At 42.1% G+C, this 20,000-nt stretch overlaps 1 protein-coding gene across 2 annotated transcripts in view; it reads right to left on the bottom strand.

Annotated features, from left to right (window-relative positions):
* Positions 1-20,000, bottom strand: part of LOC116051687 (tenascin-X) — a 55,898-nt gene that overhangs the window by 18,341 nt on the left and 17,557 nt on the right. Inside the window, exons 6-9 of one of the 2 annotated variants that reach the window (XM_035992874.1) lie at positions 11,148-11,301; positions 9,504-9,773; positions 5,544-8,828; positions 794-916 (exon numbers count right to left, since the gene is read on the bottom strand). In XM_035992874.1, coding sequence (XP_035848767.1) covers positions 794-916; positions 5,544-8,828; positions 9,504-9,773; positions 11,148-11,301 — 3,832 coding nt within the window. The remainder of the gene's footprint in view (positions 1-793; positions 917-5,543; positions 8,829-9,503; positions 9,774-11,147; positions 11,302-20,000) is intronic. The other variant, XM_031302231.2, reaches the window with a different exon arrangement.

Here is a 20,000-nt window from a genome sequence, read left to right as displayed (position 1 = left end):
TGCCGACAGTCGGCCGTCGGGTTGGTGTGTCAGGGCCTTAAGGCAGACATTAGGTGCACAAATAGCGTGCAAATTGATAAAAAAAGGATTTTGATCGAATGCAGTGAACCTTACCCCCCCTTACGGCAGGGTTCAACGTTAAGGGTGTAAGTAAAGTAAAACACCACAACAGGTAAGTACATTTAACAACCCAGTTGCTTGTTTGGGCATCATTGTATCATAATCAATTGATTTGAAAGTGTTGTTGGCCAATCAAGAATTGAGTTGGAGCTTGATGCTTTTGACATTTTTTTTATACTTTTGATAATTTCAACGTTTTTTGTGACGTTTTTGTTTACATTGTTTAAAGCTATAGTGCGTAGTTTCTGTCGCCCCCATGAGGAATTCTAAGTAATGACAACAACACTGTCTGTGCATGGTCCACATGATACAAGCCTTCCGTGATTGTGCACCGCTGCCCCCCCCTCCTCCTCGACACAGTTGCTAGTAGCCAAGGAGGACACGGACGCCACCATCTTCTGAACATAGTCATACTGAGAAATACAGAGGGAGTTGTGTGGAGCCGTTAGTCTTAATTAGCTTTGTAGCAACTCATTTGACAACGGCTAGAACGTAACGGACGTTCACTAATATAAAATAGTAATGCTTCAAGCTTTTTGACATTTTTGTAAACTATTTTTGTTTTACGTTTTTCATTGGAATTTTTTTTGTGTAAAGGGCTAATAAAGAATAGACTACTACAGCTGAGATTAAAATAAAATCCTTTTGATAAAACGTGGATGTGAGTTCTCACCGTCGTCTGTGTGGGTGTAGGTGACCTTAAAACCACTGATGGGAGTCTTGGGTTTGGTCCATGACACCGTCAGAGAGTTTTCTGTCACCGCGCTGAAGGCAATGTCGGTTGGAGGTTCCGGGCCTGAACGGTATGAAGAATATACCGTGAGAGAGGTGTATGAAAGCGAGGGACGGAAAGGAGGGAAGGGAATAAAGAAGAAGGGAATAAAAGAAAAGGGGGGAAACATAAAACTAAAACAGGAGGAAAATAAGATGAAATAAAAGGAAAGAGTCGTAGTAAAGAAGCTAAAAAGGAATAACTTTGGACAGATAGTTTCGTGAAAAGATGAGCAAAGTGGCCACTTAAAGAGTGAAAACAGTGTTCACATTATTATTTATTCATCCACACATTTGCTATTAGTGCTCAGGTGAGTTTATGTGTATATATGTACAGTGCAAACATATATACAGTATACAAGTCATATACAGACGTACAGTAATTCATTATAACAATCGAATGCAGACGGTGGATCCTGGACAGCAGCAAAGGAAAGAAAGATGATGTGTAATAGTTAGCCGGTCGCTCAAACCTGAAAATAAAAAAAAAAGCATGGTGGCGAGAGTGAAGGATGTCCGAACAAAGGAAGAAAAGTTCCACAGGATGAATGAAAACAAATACATTCAGATATTAATTCAACACAGAAGACTTGAGGCGTTGGAAAACTATTTTGTGGAGATATTTGTGAATGATTTTCCAGGTGAAAACTACAAGAAGGGCTGAAATACATCCCTCTGTTAATATCTTAAAGGTCCCATATTATGCTCATTTTCAGGTTCATTCTTGTATTTGGGTTTTCTACTAGAACAGGAGGGTCAAACTCAACTTCTCTAAGGGCCACACTGGAAAAAGAGAATCACATCGAGGGCCAGACATGTAGTTTATTGACATGCTTTGATTTCATCGTGAAAGTGAAATATGCCAAGAATGTCGGAAAAAGTGACAAAAATGTTGAAAATAGCACCAGAAATGTCAGAAAAAAAGTGTTAAATTATTTCGTAAAAAAGGGCAAAAAAAGGTCGAAAAAAATCCCCAAAACATCTAAAAAAAGCATCAATTACGTTGAAAAAAGCCCCAAACATTTCAGGAAATAGCGCCAAAAACGTCGATAAAAGCACCAAGACTGTCGGAAGAAGCTACAAAAACTAGGTGGGCGAACATTTACTGTGAACCTAAACTGATATGCGTGCCGGATCAAAGTTTGCGACGGGCTGGATTTGGCCAGCAGGCCTTGAGTTTGACACGTACCTGAACATTGGTGCATGATTAAATGTTCAATAAACTTCTCAATCTGTCTGTCTGAATATACCTGTATGAATGTATGTAGGTATACACTGTCTGAAACGCTCCGTTTTTAGCGCCTGTCTCTTTAATTAAGTCCCCCTCCAGAAAAAGCCCTGCTCTGATTGGTCAGCGTTTCTAGGTCGACCGCATCTGCACCAGGCCCCCAGGACGTGTGCCGGGCTTTAAAGCAATTTGAACATAGCAGCCAAAATGGTGGAATTGCAATGTCACGTGATATCCTCTGGCTCAAAAAATACTTTTCCCCCACAGACTCACATGACGTCTGTAATCAGTGGATACATTTTGTCGAGCGTCACAACCCCCACGAAATGACTAATTTCACTATTAGAATTTGATCCATTGGGTCCAAAACATTTGGAAAGCCCGGAAGAGCCGCGTGATCAAATCATTTAATCCACATTCAAGTTTGCGGAGTGCTAAAACCAAAAAGTCCACCAAACCACACGACGATATTGGCCGTTTGTTCCTACCTTCTAATACGACCCACAGGAACCTTTTTTATAAAATAACGCTCCAAGCGGTCACGGAAATACGACCTGCAGTTTAGTTATGTTTAGGCGCCAAATCTACTTGGTTAAGTTTAGAAAAATCACGGAAGACTTGTATCATGTGGACGCGCCGACAGTTTTGTTGTCATCACTTAGAATTCCTCATGGGGGCGACAGAAACTACGCCCTGTAGCTTTAAGTAAAAAAACAACTTGCCTTTAACTTTAAGTTTTCAGACCCATCCACCACCCCAATCCCAAAGCTTTACATGGACATTTATAAAGTATGAAGCTGCTTGAACAAACGTCTTGGCGCGTTTTTCGCGGGAGGACAGTGTCGCTAAACTGGAAGTATCTGGCTCAGTCGCTGTTAATGACTTTGTAGCGGCACTTTCTACCTATATATATAGTATACCGTAGTCCTGACGGCTCGTTTAAAGGCACAGTTTGTGAATATGGGGCTGTGTACATTTCTCTGTGGATTGAGCGTTTTGATCCTTTCACAGTATTTCCACCTGCTTTATAATAAAAAAGACAAGTAAATCTTACTTTTTACAATATGGGACCTTTAAAAATTGTGCTACATTTACACATTTGTATTACAAAGAAGAACTAGACTCTTCTTTGTAATACAATCTGATCCGGTAAAGTTAGATACAAACTGTTAATCTTGTTTTTTTGACACCCAAACCTGTTGAATTTTAAAATATCTACATTTAAGTTTGATATGTTCTTTTCTTTTCATAGGATTAAAACTTGAATGCAAGAGGTGAAGACGTACAGAGACCAGCCGTGGTCTTACCCGGGTTTGGGTGAGAGGTGAAGGGGTGTCAGTGAAGCTGGCTGTTAGCTTACCCTGAATGAGAGAAAACCAGAGCAGCAGTGAATGAATTGTGTTATGTTGTTACTGTTGAACTCTCACTTGATGTCAACTCAGGTAAAAAAAACTGTCCCTAAAGAGACACTGGATATAGTTCCCAGTTTTCTGCCATTCTGGAGTCCGGTAAAGTCATTTATCAATGTTTACATGCATGCATTATTCCAAATATGACCAATATTCCCAATTTGATACAGGTCATGTAAACAGCATATTTCGTTTGGATATCCCGAATAAGGCTTTTTTTCTGGGTATAGCATTTTCTGAGTAAGACGTGGGATATGCCGGTATATTATTCTGTTTTTAGAAGCATTCTTTGGACATGTGTACAGCGCATTCAGAATCTGCGTCTCAATCAGGATTTTTACTGCAGTTTGTGATATTTTACTGTTTACGGATACGGTAGCATTATAATGGATCCCACGTAACTTCTAGGCAAGTCCCACCCTACAAAGCAGCTCGATTGGTTGGGGTTTGGCATTGACATCGAGTGGTTAAGGTTAGGATAGCCGATTGGTCAAGGGACCTGAACAAATCGGGTTACGTTATCTCGCGTAAGCGTGGACGCCTGGTCAAGGGTAGTGTGTGAATGCTATTGAAGGGCGGGTCTTGCCTAGAAGTTGCATGGGCTCGATAATAACGCCTTACGGTCAGCTCTGTGCGTTGCTATGGTTGTTGTACACAAACCAACCAGCCAACAGTTTGCAGGGCTGTGGTAGAGATGCATGGCCAAAAGAAGAGCCCACATCTCTGGTCGGAAGGAGAAACACACCACCTACTTGTATTTGCCTATATAAAAGAGCTGCACACTATTGTTTTGCAAATGTTTTTACAAAAGTAACAAAATAAACAAAGTAACTAAAAGATGTCTTCAGCTTAATACATTTGACTTACTGCAGCTAGCACTTACTCACATACAAATCAACTTCTGCTTAGAACGGTGTAGAATTTACTGACGTAAAGGATCGCAGTAAGGGGGACTGCTGATTCCTGATCAGTTAAAAGAATGCCCACATCGGCTCCGATCCGATCGGGACATCCCTTCTTTTAAACATTATGAAAGACTTGGATATCAACAGGTTTTTGGATATGCACAAACATCGCAACGCCGACGTTTTCAAAAGGTGGTTGAAGGAATGAAAGTCCAACAAGTCCACCACCGCTGGAAAACTTTGAAAAAATCCTGTTTTGCTGGGCTGAATATGTAAACAGGAATATTAGAAGGAATATTCACTTACATTAGCCATGTAGCCAGCTTAGTCGGAATATTTCTTTTTCCGAATAAGAGCAAAAACCGGAATATTATGTGCATGTATGTCAGTGTGGCTTGTAGTTGTTTGTGCGTTTGCTGCCAACATTTTGTTTGCAAGCTAACAAAGTTAGCCAACATGCTTATTAAAGAAACATTTGCCAATGTTAACCTGCAACTACAAGCCACAACAAGCTAGCTAGTGCACAAGTTAGTTAGCCAACAATGTGACAAACTGTGAATGCACATCTGAGGTTTGACATCAAATAACAGTGTGTGTGTTATGGTTGAGAGAGTCTTGATAATTATTATAATGCTAATTCATGAATATTTCTAATATATATTCATGGAAGCTGACGAAAGAGTGCACAAACACAGGATTAACACAAAACACAATAGACAATTTGGACATTAGGATCCACTGAAAAACAAAACATGTTACGTCAATACTGAACAGGGATTAAATAAGAAATACATGGGGCGAAACTGTAATTCGAGAGCTTACAGTTTTCAAGAGCACCTCTTGAAATGAACATGTAGGAAGCATTTAGTTGGTGCGCAAACATTTACAGTCATACGTAACACAAGTGACAATTAGTTAACAAATGAATTTTAAAGACGTGTGGCGCAGTACAGACATAAGATGTGTGCTTGAGCAGTTTTTTATTCAAAGCTGATGGTGCGAGTTGAAAGAAGCAAGTTTTCTGTAGAGGACTTCAACATTGACATGAATGTTGTAGCATTCATTGTGCAGTAGTAATTAACGTTGTTTTACTGTCACAATGGCTGGTACCTGTACTGATGACAAGCTTGTGCAGTCTGGACAGAAGGCCAGGACCCTTTCCAAGCAAAGTCACGGTGTACTCGGTCTGAGGAGGCAGATTCTCAAACTGGAAAGAGCGAGCTGAACCAGAAATAACTTTTTTGAAGGTGTTGTCACTTCCTTTTACAGGTTTGGCTTTTGTGCCGCTTTGGATCCTCGGAACTTGTATAGAGACACTTTCAGGTACTTTATTTTCATCTTCACTGCTTCCATTTTCTGAATGTCTTTCTTTGGTTGGTTGATGCGTAACTTCCTCCTCTTCATTGCCACCCTCTTTCCTTGAATCTTCTTGATCTTTTGCCTCTTTCCTTGAGTCTTCTTGTTCTTTTTCTTGATCTTTCTTGCTGTCCTGCTTTGGGCCTTCATCTTTCCCAATGTCTTTGCTTGTCACAACAAAGTTTTTGTACTTGTCTTTGGGTGAATCCCATACGAGTGTAAATCCATCTGATGTCCGGTTTGTCACTCCCACATAGTCAAGAGGTTCCCTTGTGACTACGGAAGAAGGAACATCTGATGCTGTCTGAGGTTCGGAATCAATACTCTCAGTTTTACTATCAAACAAACTTTCTGCAATATTATTTGTTTTTTCCTCTCTCCTTTTGCTCCCACCGTTGTAGTGTCTTATCTGGGTGGGACTCTGTGCGGTCATACTTCTTGTTGGTGTGTGTGGTTGTCTCTTTGGAAGTGTGACTGGTCTTGGGGCTCCATGTCTTGAATCAGACAAAGTTTGTTTGAGAGTTGGTCTACCTCGACTTGTAGCTCCGGTATTTTTGCCAGTATTGACTCTATCTTTATGGGTGTCAGAGTCAGAGTTTGAATCTAGGGTACTGGTTTCTTCTTCACCAGATCTGGTAGTTTGGATTGGAGCACTGTCCCCCTCTTCTAATTTGTTAGTCTGTGGTGTGATGGCAGTGTCTTGGCCATCCATCTTTGAAGTGTCTTGCTCTCCTGATTGTCTAATTTGGACTCCTTGGGTAGGCATGGGGGCATCCTGCCCTCCTGATTGGTCATCTGTGATTTCAAGGGTACTATCCTTTTCTAAATGGCTAATTTGACTTCCAACAGTAATGCCTCCAGTTAGCTTTCTGGCTGGGAAAGGCTTGCGCATGGGACCTCTAAGTGGATGTTGAGGTGGTCTTAGGTTTGTACGGGTTTTGTTTTGGGAACGTCCATCAGACAGCTGCGGCCGACGGAAATAACTCCCCTTTGACCCAATAGCTTTGGTGGGTGGGCGATGGGTGGAAAGCGCTTCACTTCCTCTGAGGGTCTGATTGAACATAGCGGACATGCTTGTCACAACTCTGTCTTCATTCTCCCCTTCTTTTGGCCCTGTACCTTCAGCTGAATAGGATTCTTTGGCAACAGGAGAAGATAAAGTGGCTGGCAATTCAGTGGAAGATACATGCTCTCTCCTTGTTTCTGATGCAGGATTCAAAGGTCGAGAGGGGGGAGGCAGCGGCCTCAAATTTGGACGGGTCTTGTTCTGTAGTGGTCCAAAGTTTTGACGATGCAGGTATCCCGACTTTGGAGGAAGACGGCGAACTGGGACTCGTCCTCTTTCTGTTGGCATCTTTTCCTGGTTTTGTTCAACTCCAGAGGATGAAGGTTTAGTTGCGCCATCTTTGTCTCCACTCGTATCCCTCATGGATGCATTTACATCAACTGAGAAGGAGTCCTCTAAATCAGATGAAGACGGTGAAGACGACAGTTCATTTGTAGATGTAGGAATGGTCTCCGTCTCTCTTCTAGGGATGAGGTTCAAACGAGGAGTTGAATGGTGAGGAAGTCTCAAATTTAGACGGGTTTTGTTCTGAAATGATCCAAAGTTTGGGCGTGGGCGACGTACATATCCATGTTTCGCAGGTGTGCGCTGGAAAAAAGGTAAGCCACCTTTTCCTGAGGACGTTAGTTTTCTGTCTTCAGGTGATTTAACGTCAGTCACACTTTTGCTGTTATCGACATCTGGTTCATTGCTTTCAACTGAACCTGATTTATCTGAGCTGGAAAGGGATGATGATGATGGAGGGGACGGTAAAGAAGAGGGTGATGCCATTAACAATGTTAGTGATGATGATGGCGCTGTTGATGAAGATGGAGCAAGTGAAGGTGATGCTAAAGAAGATGGGGATGATGGCACTGAGGAGGATGGCGGTGTAGCTGATGAAGGTGATAAAGATGATGATGATGACTGTGATGATGATCGTAAGGTTGGTGAGGACGATGACCAGGAAAAGGATGGTGGCAATGGCTTGAGTCCACTTACAATCTGCTTCCTCACTGTTTCTGCATCAAAAGAAAGGTTTGATGGTTCGGACAGGTGAACAGAAAATGTCTTGATATTCAAACCGTCAAAAGTGTCCTTCAGTAGTTTGTGTAAAGGACCTGGTGTGTAGTCGAGGTCCGTCTCTGCAGATGAGGGTTTCAAATCATCGGTTTCGGAGGAACCTTGATCTGAACCCGCTGTCTTTCTTACCAGCACTGTTCCATCCCCTTTACACCCGCTGCCTCTGCCCTGATGGGGTAATCTGATGTGCGTCACTTTAACTTTATTCATACATTTCTTCTCTTGGCTTTGAACAGTCGCAGTTGGCTCTGGAGACACTGGAGCAGTGTCGTATTCTTGGCCTGCCATGCCAACATCTGGTTGCTTTTTGGACTCGACGGCAACACTTGGTTCCTCGGAGCTACTTTGTCTGTCTGTATCTGAATCAGTCCCTGACATTATAGCTGGATTCTTGTCATCCCTCCTCTTGGTGCTTGATGCGTCTACACTCGGATCTCTCACATGCAAAGCTATTGTCCTGTCTTCGATGGTGGGGACATTTAGTTTAGGTTTTTTGGGTAATATTTGTTCTTTTTTCTTCTGCCCCACTGGGGGCTTTCTCAAAGATCCTTGGCCAACGTTTCTCCACCCAGGCACAACTCTGGTTGTGTTGAAACGGAAAGGGCCATTTGGAGTTCTGTACAATGTGGGCCTTTCAGCAACTTTGGTCTTGGTGCCATTCATTGCCATCTTTCTGACCAGAGGTTTAGTTCTTGCAGTCACAGAGGTTTTGGAGTCTCTGTTCGGTCCATCGGAATCTCCGACTTTTACAGAGTCAGCTTCGCTCCCATCCTCCCTCCTCCTCTGTTGGTCAAAGACTTGAACTTCAAGCGATGGTTTAAACTCTTGGTCTCCGTCGCCAACATTTTGTCCAGGTGCTAGAGTGACCTGCATGGTTAAAGGTGCCATGGTAACCCTTGGTAGCATCTTCCCTAAAGATGTGACGGGAGTGAGCATTTGGATTCAATGTTAAATTCATCATATGGTGCTGTTGTTAATAATCCAGAAGAGCTCAGGTCTAATAAAAGGAAGAAAAGCAGTATTAATATTCAATATGATACTTCTCAGGAAACCTGATAAACAGTAGATTGTCAGTTATTATGCAAGAACAAACAACTCAGGCCAGTGGGATCCGTGTAGAACCTGCAAGGAGAAAATTGAAATATAATTCATGTTAAGCCTGGAGAGAGGAATTCAACATCATGTTTGTGTCACTGTTGAGAGGGAATTATCATGACCGAGTTCAGGAAAACGGAGCAGTTTGAGGTACATTTTCTTCTGAAACCCATTATTTTTGCTACTGTAGGCTTGAGGCTGCACCTTGCACCTGCACCATTCATTACCCTTCTGCTGTGACATTTCTCTGCAGTGTAATGTGTTTTAAATGATGTGTTCTATTGAATAATGAGGTGTCTGGACACAGCTGAAGCAAGTCAGTTCTCCCCGGAATACAATCTGGAAGAGAAACATTATATGTAAAGTCAAAGTATCCGTGAATGTAGCTTGCTTTGGAGATTTTTTTTTTTTTTAATCTTGAAAAGGCATTGTACCAAGCTTAAAAAAAAGCATTGACTTCAATAGTTCAGATAAACTTTGTTCCTACTCACCTGGAGTAGCTTGAGTGGTTGCCGGTTCGCTCCGACTCGTGCCCTTCTCCGCCACCAGCGTGATGTCATACAAACGCCCCGCCACGAGCTGCTGGATGTGGGCGGAGTCTTGGCTAGCTGGGACCGTCATTTCTTGACTCTTCCCTGCTCCGTCGTTGGGCGTGACGATCAAACGATACCTGTCAATCTCACCCTGGGACTGCTCCCATTGGACCACCGCAGACGTCGAGGTCGTCTTGACGACTTGAAGGTTGGCGGGACCAGAGATGACTAAAGAAGAAGATGAAGAAGAAATAATACAATTTGAAGTTTTTACAGTCTCTATTCTGCCAGTTAACATGTAGCTATGGGAGTTGTCGTGATCAAAGAAGGTATATTTTCAGGATAAAGCCTGACATCCTGCGTGTCCCTTCACTACGGGAAACAACAACAACCTTCAAACTAGCAAGCTACACGCTGAAAATGCTTGGTTCTTTCAGGGAATGATTGTAAAGATTTACAAAGAATATGTTTAGGGCATTTCCCCTCTAACTGGGACGATTTGGGACCGATTGGTGGGATTGCTGTGGACAAAGTACACACGGAGATACACTGGTAAGAGCCAATGAGGTTTAACCATGTATCAGCTAATTTAAATAGCTTACGTTACTGTATTGTCTGACCAGTTAACTTCATTTAATATTGTATGTGGCGTTTTCTTTTGCGGTGTGCAAATGTTCCACCAAAACAAGTTCCTTCCTGAGACTATTTAGCAGAGCCACCGTCACTGCGTCTGGAGCTCAGCGCCGCCCAAGACCATTGTGATTGGTTTAAAGAAATACAAACAACCCAGGGCATTTTTGCACCTATCCCTGAATGTATCTGTGGTGTAGCCAGCGCTTATTCCACGCAGGAAAGTAGGTACATAAACCTTAAACTTACCCTGCAGACTTGGCTTTACTTTCCTAAACACACTCCTGCAGGGCTTCCTGTTTGAAGCTTCCCTGCAGCTGCCACAGATTACATCTTTCACAGGAAAGGCAGCGACAGGGTAATGTTTAAACTCTCTCTGCCAGTTTGGTGATTTGAGACGCTCACATCGGCCAAAATGTTGGTCAGAAGCTCCGTTTTCTAACCAGAAAATGTAGCTGTAAGCATTACTGTCAACTGCAATATATTCATGATTTCAGTTCCTGCCATATTTGACGAATGGGGCTTTTTACAATGCACATATTGTGACCAATGTTCTTGTATTGAGGTTGTTGCGTACATTTTGTACTATCTATCAATATCCTTCATTTAGAAATTATATATTACTTTCTATTTTCCTGGTAACTCTCCTCTGAAAATACATTATTACTGGAAACAAGTTAAGGTAACATTGTAAGATAAATAAAGACATAAATGACACTGACCTCAAGATAATAAATGTTACTAAAAAGGTCATAAAAACATACACAGGAATATATTCTAACCCTTGTTATTTGGGTCATCCAGGTGTTTTAAGACAATTTTTATGTCTGCTATATTTGCCTTTGGGTCATCCAGGTGTTTTAAAACTATTTTTATGTCTGCTACAATTGCCTTTTTTTTAGAAGAAGAAAACAGAATCATATGTGTAACTGTTTTAATTTAATAAAGGACATATAAACATAGACAACTCACGGGTCATGAATTCAGCGGAGGTCTTGGCTCCCCTCTTGCCGCCGATCTCTCCGGTGATGCTGGCGGTGTAATCCTGACCGGCTGCCAGGCCCGTCTGCGTGAAGGTGGTCAGGCTGCCCTCCACCTGCACACTTATCTGCTGGTCACTCTCCTTCTGTTCGGGCCAGACACAAAAAAAACAAACAGATGAGAGTCAGTACAAATCTGAAAGAATGAATCGCTCTTTGAAGTCCACTGACTTAACGCTGGTAAGACGTAGACCGAGGTGTGCAGGGGCTCTGCAGCTTTGTGATACCAACGCTGCGAAAACATCTGTCATGAAAAATTCTTTATTCTGGTGGTGAATGGGTCAAAACAAACACAGGACTTTCACCAAGGAGACCAGGGTTCGTGTCCTGTTTGAAAATAAAAGTAAACAGCAAGTCTTTACAGAACAAACGGAGCTACGCCACATTCTGCGTCATGTTTGTACGGTGGCCGAGACGGTTTCATACAAATGCAAAAGCCACAACAGAAGTTTGCTTTTTAGCTACAACGGAAGTGAATGTCTACCGAGCCCGGTGTAGCTTTTGTATTTGTGTTGTAGCGCTTATATTTGTGTTGTAGCTTGTGCATTTGTGTTGTGGCTTTTGTATTTGTGTTGTAGCTTTTGCATTTGTGTTGTAGCGTTTGCATTTGTGTTGTAGCTTTTGCATTTGTGTTGTAGCGTTTGCATTTCTGTTGTAGCTTTTGCATTTGACTTGAAGCGTTTGTATTTGTGTTGTGGCTTTTGTATTTGTGTTGTAGCTTGTGCATTTGTGTTGTAGCGTTTGCATTTGTGTTGTAGCTTTTGTATTTGTGTTGTAGCTTGTGCATTTGTGTTGTAGCGTTTGCATTTGTGTTGTAGCTTTTGCATTTGTGTTGTAGCGTTTGCATTTGTGTTGTAGCTTTTGCATTTGACTTGAAGCGTTTGTATTTGTGTTGTGGCTTTTGTATTTGTGTTGAACTGTCTTGGTGTGTAGCCCGAAGTGAAGTGACGTCTGATTTTAACTCAAACCACGATTTTCTAAACTTAACTAAGTCGTTTTGGTGTCTAAACCCAACCAAACTGCAACCGTTTCACAATGTTAACGGCATGTTTGAAACCGCGACCGTTATGTTCTCTGGTTTAGATATGAGGAAAATGCCCCTGTGGGTCGTATTAGAGGGGAGGAACAAACAACATCTACCGAGCCCGGTGTAGCTTTTGCATTTGTCTTGTAGCTTTTGCGTTTATGTTGTAGCATTTGTATTTGTCTTGTAGCGTTTGTATTTGTGTTGTAGCGTTTGCATTTGTCTTGTAGCGTTTGCATTTGTGTTGTAGCTTTTGTGTTTGTGTTGTAGCATTTGTATTTGTGTTGTGGCTTTTGCGTTTGTGTTGTAGCATTTGTATTTGTCTTGTAGCGTTTGTATTTGTGTTGTAGCGTTTGCATTTGTCTTGTAATGTTTGCATTTGTGTTGTGGCTTTTGTGTTTGTGTTGTAGCATTTGCATTTGTGTTGTGGCTTTTGCGTTTGTGTTGTAGCATTTGTATTTGTCTTGTAGCGTTTGTATTTGTCTTGTAGCGTTTGTATTTGTGTTGTAGCGTTTGCATTTGTCTTGTAGCGTTTGCATTTGTGTTGTGGCTTTTGTATTTGTGTTGTAGCATTTGTATTTGTGTTGTGGCTTTCGTATGACTTGTTGCCTGAGTCTGGACAGACAGGATGTAAACTGCAACGTGACTGGTTGGCAGAGGCACACAGCTGTGAGACCGTAATTAGTTTCTGTAAAGCACTTTGTAACCTTGTTAAGAAAAGTGCTATATAAATAAAGTTTATTATTATTAATATTCTTTTAAGACTTACAAAAAGGCCTGTTTCTGGGCTTTTCTGCATAATTAAAAACATGTTTTTTTCTACCGTCTAATTAGAAAACTAAATATTCTATAAATGATTCTTGTATCTCTGATTATTGCTGTGTTGTTGGACTCTGTCGTCATCAGCCAATGTAAATTATTCACATCTTTCAGTTAGGATCATTTCCACAAAGTCCCTTATTATTCAATTTATTTGTCGGAAAGCCCTGAAACTTCCCATGAATTAAAAGCTTACTCACCAGTTACTGAACTGGGAGCGCTGGGCTGGCTGGCGTCTCTAATGAATGGAGACCGTGTTGTAAAGCTAATGAAGCACAGCTGGTTGCCACGCTGGTTGCCTGGCGATGGAACCTCAGAGGTCGACCTGGATCAGTGTCCTCGTGTCAAAAAAACGCTTTTCATCCATTTCCATATGAATGAGGGTGACATCATTAAAACTTAGACTCCAATAAATTCACAATATGCTTTGAAACAAGGAGAAGCACTGTGGCGTCTCTGCGTTCAGGGACCGTGGTTCGTTCTGGACACGAGGAGGTCTAACCGGACGACTTAATTACTCCCAGTGGTTGTTGATATGGAATTTGGGGGAATGGGAATAACTGGAATTGTTGGGTCTTTGTAAATTATAGTGTGATCTAGACGTTCCCCCATACAAAAACAACTACGGTCAGAAATCCTTTTTCTATATTTACACCAAAATTTGGAATGACATTCCCCATCACATTCAAACACTATCATCCATCACATATTTCAAAAAGTCATATAAACTGTTTCTTCTTGATAGTCATACTTGCACACACTGATTGTTCATGTATTGTTTTTAGTCTTGTTTTTCCGTATGTAATGTTTTATTTGTTTGTATCTGTCTAATCAATAATAATGTCCTGTATAAATGTACCGAAATTGCGTTCATTGTTCTATGTTGCTGCAGAACAGGAAGCTGCTGTAAACAAGTTTTTAAACTGAGTCAGGCCCGTTTATTGTAACTTAATTGTTGCTTTAAAATTTTCCTGTATAATAAATGAAATTACATTAAATTACATTTAGCTGACGCTTTTATCCAAAGCGACTTACAATTGCTATATTGGGGTTAAGTGTCTTGCTCAAGGACACATTGGCTGATGTATCACAGTGGGATTCGAACCCGGGTCTCCCACACCAAAGGCACATGCCATCACCACCTCATTAGATTACTTTCACTCAGGCTGTAGGAAGGAGGTTGGGGTGGATGTCTGGGGTCCTCAAACACAGGGCTTTCAAGCCAGGAAACAGGTGTTCGTGTCCCGGAAGAAGTTAAGGGGAAAACACAAAACTGTCACCCAGGAAACGGGTGTTCATGTCCCAAACAACAATATTTGGTAACACATGAACCCTAACTCTAACTCATTATTATTATTATTTTCCGTCACATGTTTAAAACGGCCAGCAGTAGACGTAGAATAGAAGTTTTTTCCCCCATCTCATTTTTCTTAGGGTCCAATGACTGTTCAGTTATGTTTAAAAAGAAAAATAATGTCAAAAAGGAAATGTCAAGATCGATTTTAAGAGTCATCTGAGAACAATAAATATTTGTCGGATGTAAACGTTGTTCATCGAACTTCTTAAACATAAAACATCTATTATCAGCCAGATGTTCTCCTCTTTCCTTCTTTCTTTCTTTCCTTTCTTCGCTCTTTCTCTTCTCTTCATTCCTCAGAGACAAATCTTCCCTCCCTGTTGACGATCCCATCTCACATCAGCTGTTGTTGTTGTGACACTCTGTTGTAGTTTATCTGTTGTTCTGGTAAACATCTCTCTCTGTCTCTCTCTCGGTGTCACAGCTGTGGCCCGCTGGTGATGTCATCCCTCTGGCAGCCGCCATGTTTTTGACTGTGTTTACACGCTTCCGTAGCAACAAGCATCTCACATCTGCATCTTTTCCTCTCCGCCTCGCAGCGTTCATTGCATTCACTGACTGCTCGTCTGTTTTCGCTCTGATCCGTTCTGACTGTCTGAGCTTCATCTGTTCTCTTCTATTTGTTCTATTCTCTTTTATTTTGTCTCTCTCTCTCTCTCTCTCTCTCTCTAACTTAAAGGGATAGTTCAGATGTTTTGAAGTGTGCTTGTATGTTGTGTTAGCTACAGTAGATGGCGGTCGGCACGCCCCCAGTTTGGAAAAGCAAAAAAGGCAGTAGTACCAACACGCAAGCTAAGCAATGTCCTGCTGTGGACGGGGGGGCAGCAGCTAAACAGCTAAAAAGCTAACATCTAAAAAACATCTTTAGTTCAGTTTAAGTGGATGCTATATGTAGAATATTTTCAGCGCTTTTGTCAGACAGCCCTTTACGACTGGGCGACGCATTCTCATGAACGGGTTTGTACGATACAGTATGCACACCAATATGTATGATATCCTACGAAACTAGCCGACCGCCAGCTGGTCACGTGGCGCTAGGGTTGGGTACCGAAACGTGGTTCCACTATGGAACTGGTTCCTACGCAACCGGTAGGAATCGGACCGGATTAGAACGCAAATTTCGGTTCCTCATTTCGGTTCCACTTAATGTGTTGACTGAAATATTTTCCCTCTGTCGCTCCGAAACGGACGTAAAAATATCTCACTTTCTCTGTAGTCTACCGTTAGCAAGCTACCGTAAATGTAGGCCACTTTTAAAATGCCATATTTTCCCTCTGGATTCACCGAAACGGACGTAAAAGCCTTTCTTTGATGTAATTTTTCAGTTTTTCAAGAATCGGTTTAGGAATCGGAATCGTTTTAAAAGTACCGGTTCGGCATCGGAATCGTAAAAATCCAAACAATACCCAACCCTACGTAACGCTGGCTACAGAGGTCGGCTACAGAGTGACGCCGTGACGCCGAGCGGAAGTTGCTAGTTGTGTGTAGCTGCAACAGAGCTCCGTCGTATCAGCCGTAGTTGGTAGTTGAGTTTACCTGATAAAAGGTGACGAGGTGGGAGTCGGAGTGCAGAAAGCACGCTGCCGATTGTTTCAGCGGACATTACAGTTAAATTTAGGCGACAAAAAATGAGCGTCCTGCAGCGATGACAGTTAGGGTTAGGGTTAGGGTAAAAAAGGGTTAGGGTTAGGAAAAAGATTGAGGTTTGGATTAAAACACTCCCGAGGAACGAACACGTGTTTCCTGGGTGAAAGTCCTTTTGTTTTCCCTCGGGAAGCAAACTCCGCTCTCTGGCTTGAAAGCGCTTTAATTTATGACCCAAAAACATCCACCCCGACCACATCCCTCCGCGGCCCCTAGCGTTGTTACACAGCAGCACATTATGTGTTTCACATTATGTGTGGATGGTTGATGAGAATAGGCTTGACGGGGAACTGAAGCCATTATCTCTGCTGTCTTCAAAGCCACCAGAGTCTTAGAAGTAAAATTGATGTTTTTGTCAAAGGAGTCTGGTGCGCCGCTTAAAGCTTAAAATCAAGGCCTCGCGACGGGACCACCAGTGATCGGTTCCATTCTTTTCATTCTTTCTCTGGACATGGACTCCAGTCAGCGTTGTTTCTCATCTCTGTGGGTTGGCAAAGAAAATAAATCATCATGAAGTCGTCTTGTTGTTTTCATTACATCCTCTCATTACTTCCTGTCTTATTCCCTCTTCAAGTATCACTTCATCTCTTCCTAAATCCGTCCATCCATCCGTCCGTCCGTCTGTCCTTCCGTCTGTCCATCCATCCATCCATCCATCCATCACGTCTTCTCTTTCCAGTTGTTGGCGGCTGTGGATAATTCCTGGTGTTGTTAGTCCGGTCCAAACCTCTCAGAGTCATAATGAGGCTTAATCCCTCGATGATGTCACCGCGGGGAGATGGATCACTGCTCTGTTTTGTCGAGGTGTGCGTGTGTGTGTGTGTGTGGGAAAACATGTTTTGAGAGGAAGCCAGGACATGTGCGGTGAGGTGATTCCTCCTGTGTGTGTGTGTGTGTGTGTGTGTGTGTGTGTGCACACACACACGTGTGAGTTGGTTTCTTTTCATCTCAGTGACAGTTTCGATTTTGACTGATTTAGAGAGTGAAGTTGAGAGTGTTTTCTTTGTTCGGCAACCTGTTCTCTCTCTCTCTCTCTCTGTCTCTCTCTCTCTGTCTCTCTCTGTCTCTCTCTCTCTGTCTCTCTCTCTCTCTCTGTCTCTATCTCTCTGTCTCTCTCTCTCTTCAACAGGACTCTCACAAATACCAACGCAATTAGTAATTTTCCACTTCTTTAATGCCTTCTGCTGCTGATTGATCGCACATGTTTGAAGACAAGTGAATCAGAGGATAGTGGTTTATGGAGCTTAAGGACAAACGAATGAATTTCAATTCAATGAGCGATGGTGGAATGTAACTAAGTACTCAGGTACAATGATTCAGAAATGGGCCATTTTTTTTCTTCTTTTACGTTTAGTACTATTTTGGAGACTGTCCCACGAAAAACGCTCATAAGTTTGTTCAAGCAGCAATTATGACCTATATTTACGTTTACAGTGGCGGTGCCCTCTAGTGGCCGTAGGAAGTATGACGGGAGCAGAGCAGGAAGTAAGGTGACAAAGTATAAATCTAGGTTTAGGGTCGTTTCCAGCGTGAAGTTGTCAAGGCGCGTGGTTGTGCGCCTCTGAATTTTTGTAACTGCGAGCACTTTCAGTTCAACGTGGTCGGCTGAGAAGACAGGTCGAGCAACTTCGCCTCTACGAACATCTGTATGATTCTTCATGTACAGACCACAGGGAGTCACACATCTGTATGATTCTTCATGTGCATACCACAGGGAGTCACACATCTGTATGATTCTTCATGTACAGACCACAGGGAGTCACACATCTGTATGATTCTTCATGTACAGACCACAGAGAGTCACACATCTGTATGATTCTTCATGTACAGACCACAGGGAGTCACACATCTGTATGATTCTTCATGTACAGACCACAAGGAGTCACACATCTGTATGATTCTTCATGTACAGACCACAGGGAGTCACACATCTGTATGATTCTTCATGTACAGACCACAGGGAGTCACACATCTGTATGATTCTTCATGTACAGACCACAGGAAGTCAAACATCTGTATGATTCTTCATGTACAGACCACAGGAAGTCAAACATCTGTATGATTCTTCGTGTACAGACCACAGGGAGTCACACATTTAATGGAAGAGTTTTTAGTCTGCTCTACAGATCTCCGCCAGTTTAATATTTTCTGCAAAATTCTGAATGTATTTGGGAACTATTTTTTTTATTGGATTTGCAACAAAGAAATTACTTCAATTCTCCCTGAATAATTCATCACACCTTCTTACTTCCTACTGCCCCAAAATCCCCCGACATTCCTCCAAAAAAAAATGTTTAAAACAGTTTCACACTCAGATTTTGGTGGATGAGAGATACAGTGGCTAAAAATGATCCTAAAAAAGACAAACTACACACTTTAAATGTTTCAAAATTAGTATTTCTGAACCATTTAAGAGACCGTGAGCTTAAATCAACCTCCGGTGTACAGCTGGAGCCGTATTAATGGATCATGAAGCTGCTGAAGTCTGTTGTTTGAATTCATAGTTTGTCGTCTTTTCAGGGTTTTTTGTGGTGATCCTCGTTGTCGTGGAAAAGATACACGATCTGCACAGAAAGCAGCCACTTTAAACACAATCATGATCCAAACCCTCACGGAATTCATTACATCTGACCTGGCATTCAAATAAGATTGTTTCTTTGAATAATCTGTGCAGATCCTCAGAAACTGTTTTCAGACTGTTTCTGCATTCCTTGTGCAGAGCTTTGAAGATGTAACAAATTTTAACAAAATACAGAGTCTTTGTAGCCTGGTTGACACCAGACCAGACCAGGTCAGTTGTAACTGAGAAGGAGTCTGGGGAAGCTTCATTCACAGCCCATTTCCAAAGGGGCGTCAACAATGGACGCCGCTCAAATGCCTCTGGGCGCAATTGGATAGTCCTTCAACCAATCAGACCAATGATCCGGGTGACGTAGCAGCAACAGCGGCATCAACGGGTTGCTGTGCTTCGATGTTGAATGCAAACAAAAAGCTGCTTGCCGTCGCTGCGCTATCGTCATCGTGTAAAGCCCGTCTCTATGGTTGTGATTGGTGCCTTGATTTGGAAAAATTGGAAATGGGCTTGAATGAGCTCTTGGCCAGACGGACTTACAGAGCAAATCTCAAGGTTCGCCGGAAGTTGGTCAGGGTTTTCGCAGGCTAGAGTCTTTGACCATGAGCTGGACATTGAAAGAGGTCGCCATTTAAAATTGTGGCGACATAGAGAGGAACGTGTCTGTACGCCGCGCCCGGCGCCAGGTTGTTTGTTTTTGTGTGTTCAAACTGTAATGAAAGAGCCTAAAGCTCATAAACTGACTTTAAATAGTTACTTTGTCAAGTCAAACTTATTATTTTAAAAAATAGATAAAAATGGACAACTTAACTGCTTCAAGAAATTCCGTATTTGTGAGTGCCGACGCTGTTGCGGGACTCCGTAAAAGTTGCCCGCTCTGTGTTTCTAGTGGTAAAAAAATATTCAGAAAATGAAGGTAAACTGTTTAAAAGTGAATCATAGGGACATAAGGGACAGTCAACAGAGAGGGAGAATTCTGCTGGCAACAGCTGTTCTGATGTTCCTGTTTTTGCAGATTTGGATACGTTCATGAATTACAATAAAGCCTATTTACACTATTTATTACTATTTACACTTTAGAAGGTAACTTTTTGACAATACTGAACGTCTGTAACATTCAAGCCATTGTCAAATGAGTTGCTACAAAGCTTGTATGAGCCACATATTGTATGGTGTTTATGGTCTCATTTATATTATTTATTGATTATTATATTGTGCACTTATATTGCAGGTGGTGGGCGTTTTCATCGCGGTTTGAGCGGAAATGATAACATGTGTTTGCTTCACCTGTCCACCTGGGTTTTTTGGGCTTTGACAGAGAGGGGGTGAGCCTGGGAGCGGAATACTTTCTGTTTCTGTCGTTTAATTT

The sequence above is a fragment of the Sander lucioperca genome, chromosome 16, assembly GCF_008315115.2.
Source record: "Sander lucioperca isolate FBNREF2018 chromosome 16, SLUC_FBN_1.2, whole genome shotgun sequence".
Taxonomy (NCBI): Eukaryota; Metazoa; Chordata; class Actinopteri; order Perciformes; family Percidae; genus Sander; species Sander lucioperca.
The sequence above is the reverse complement of the archived record's forward strand: the minus strand, read 5'-3'. Positions and strand labels throughout refer to the sequence as shown.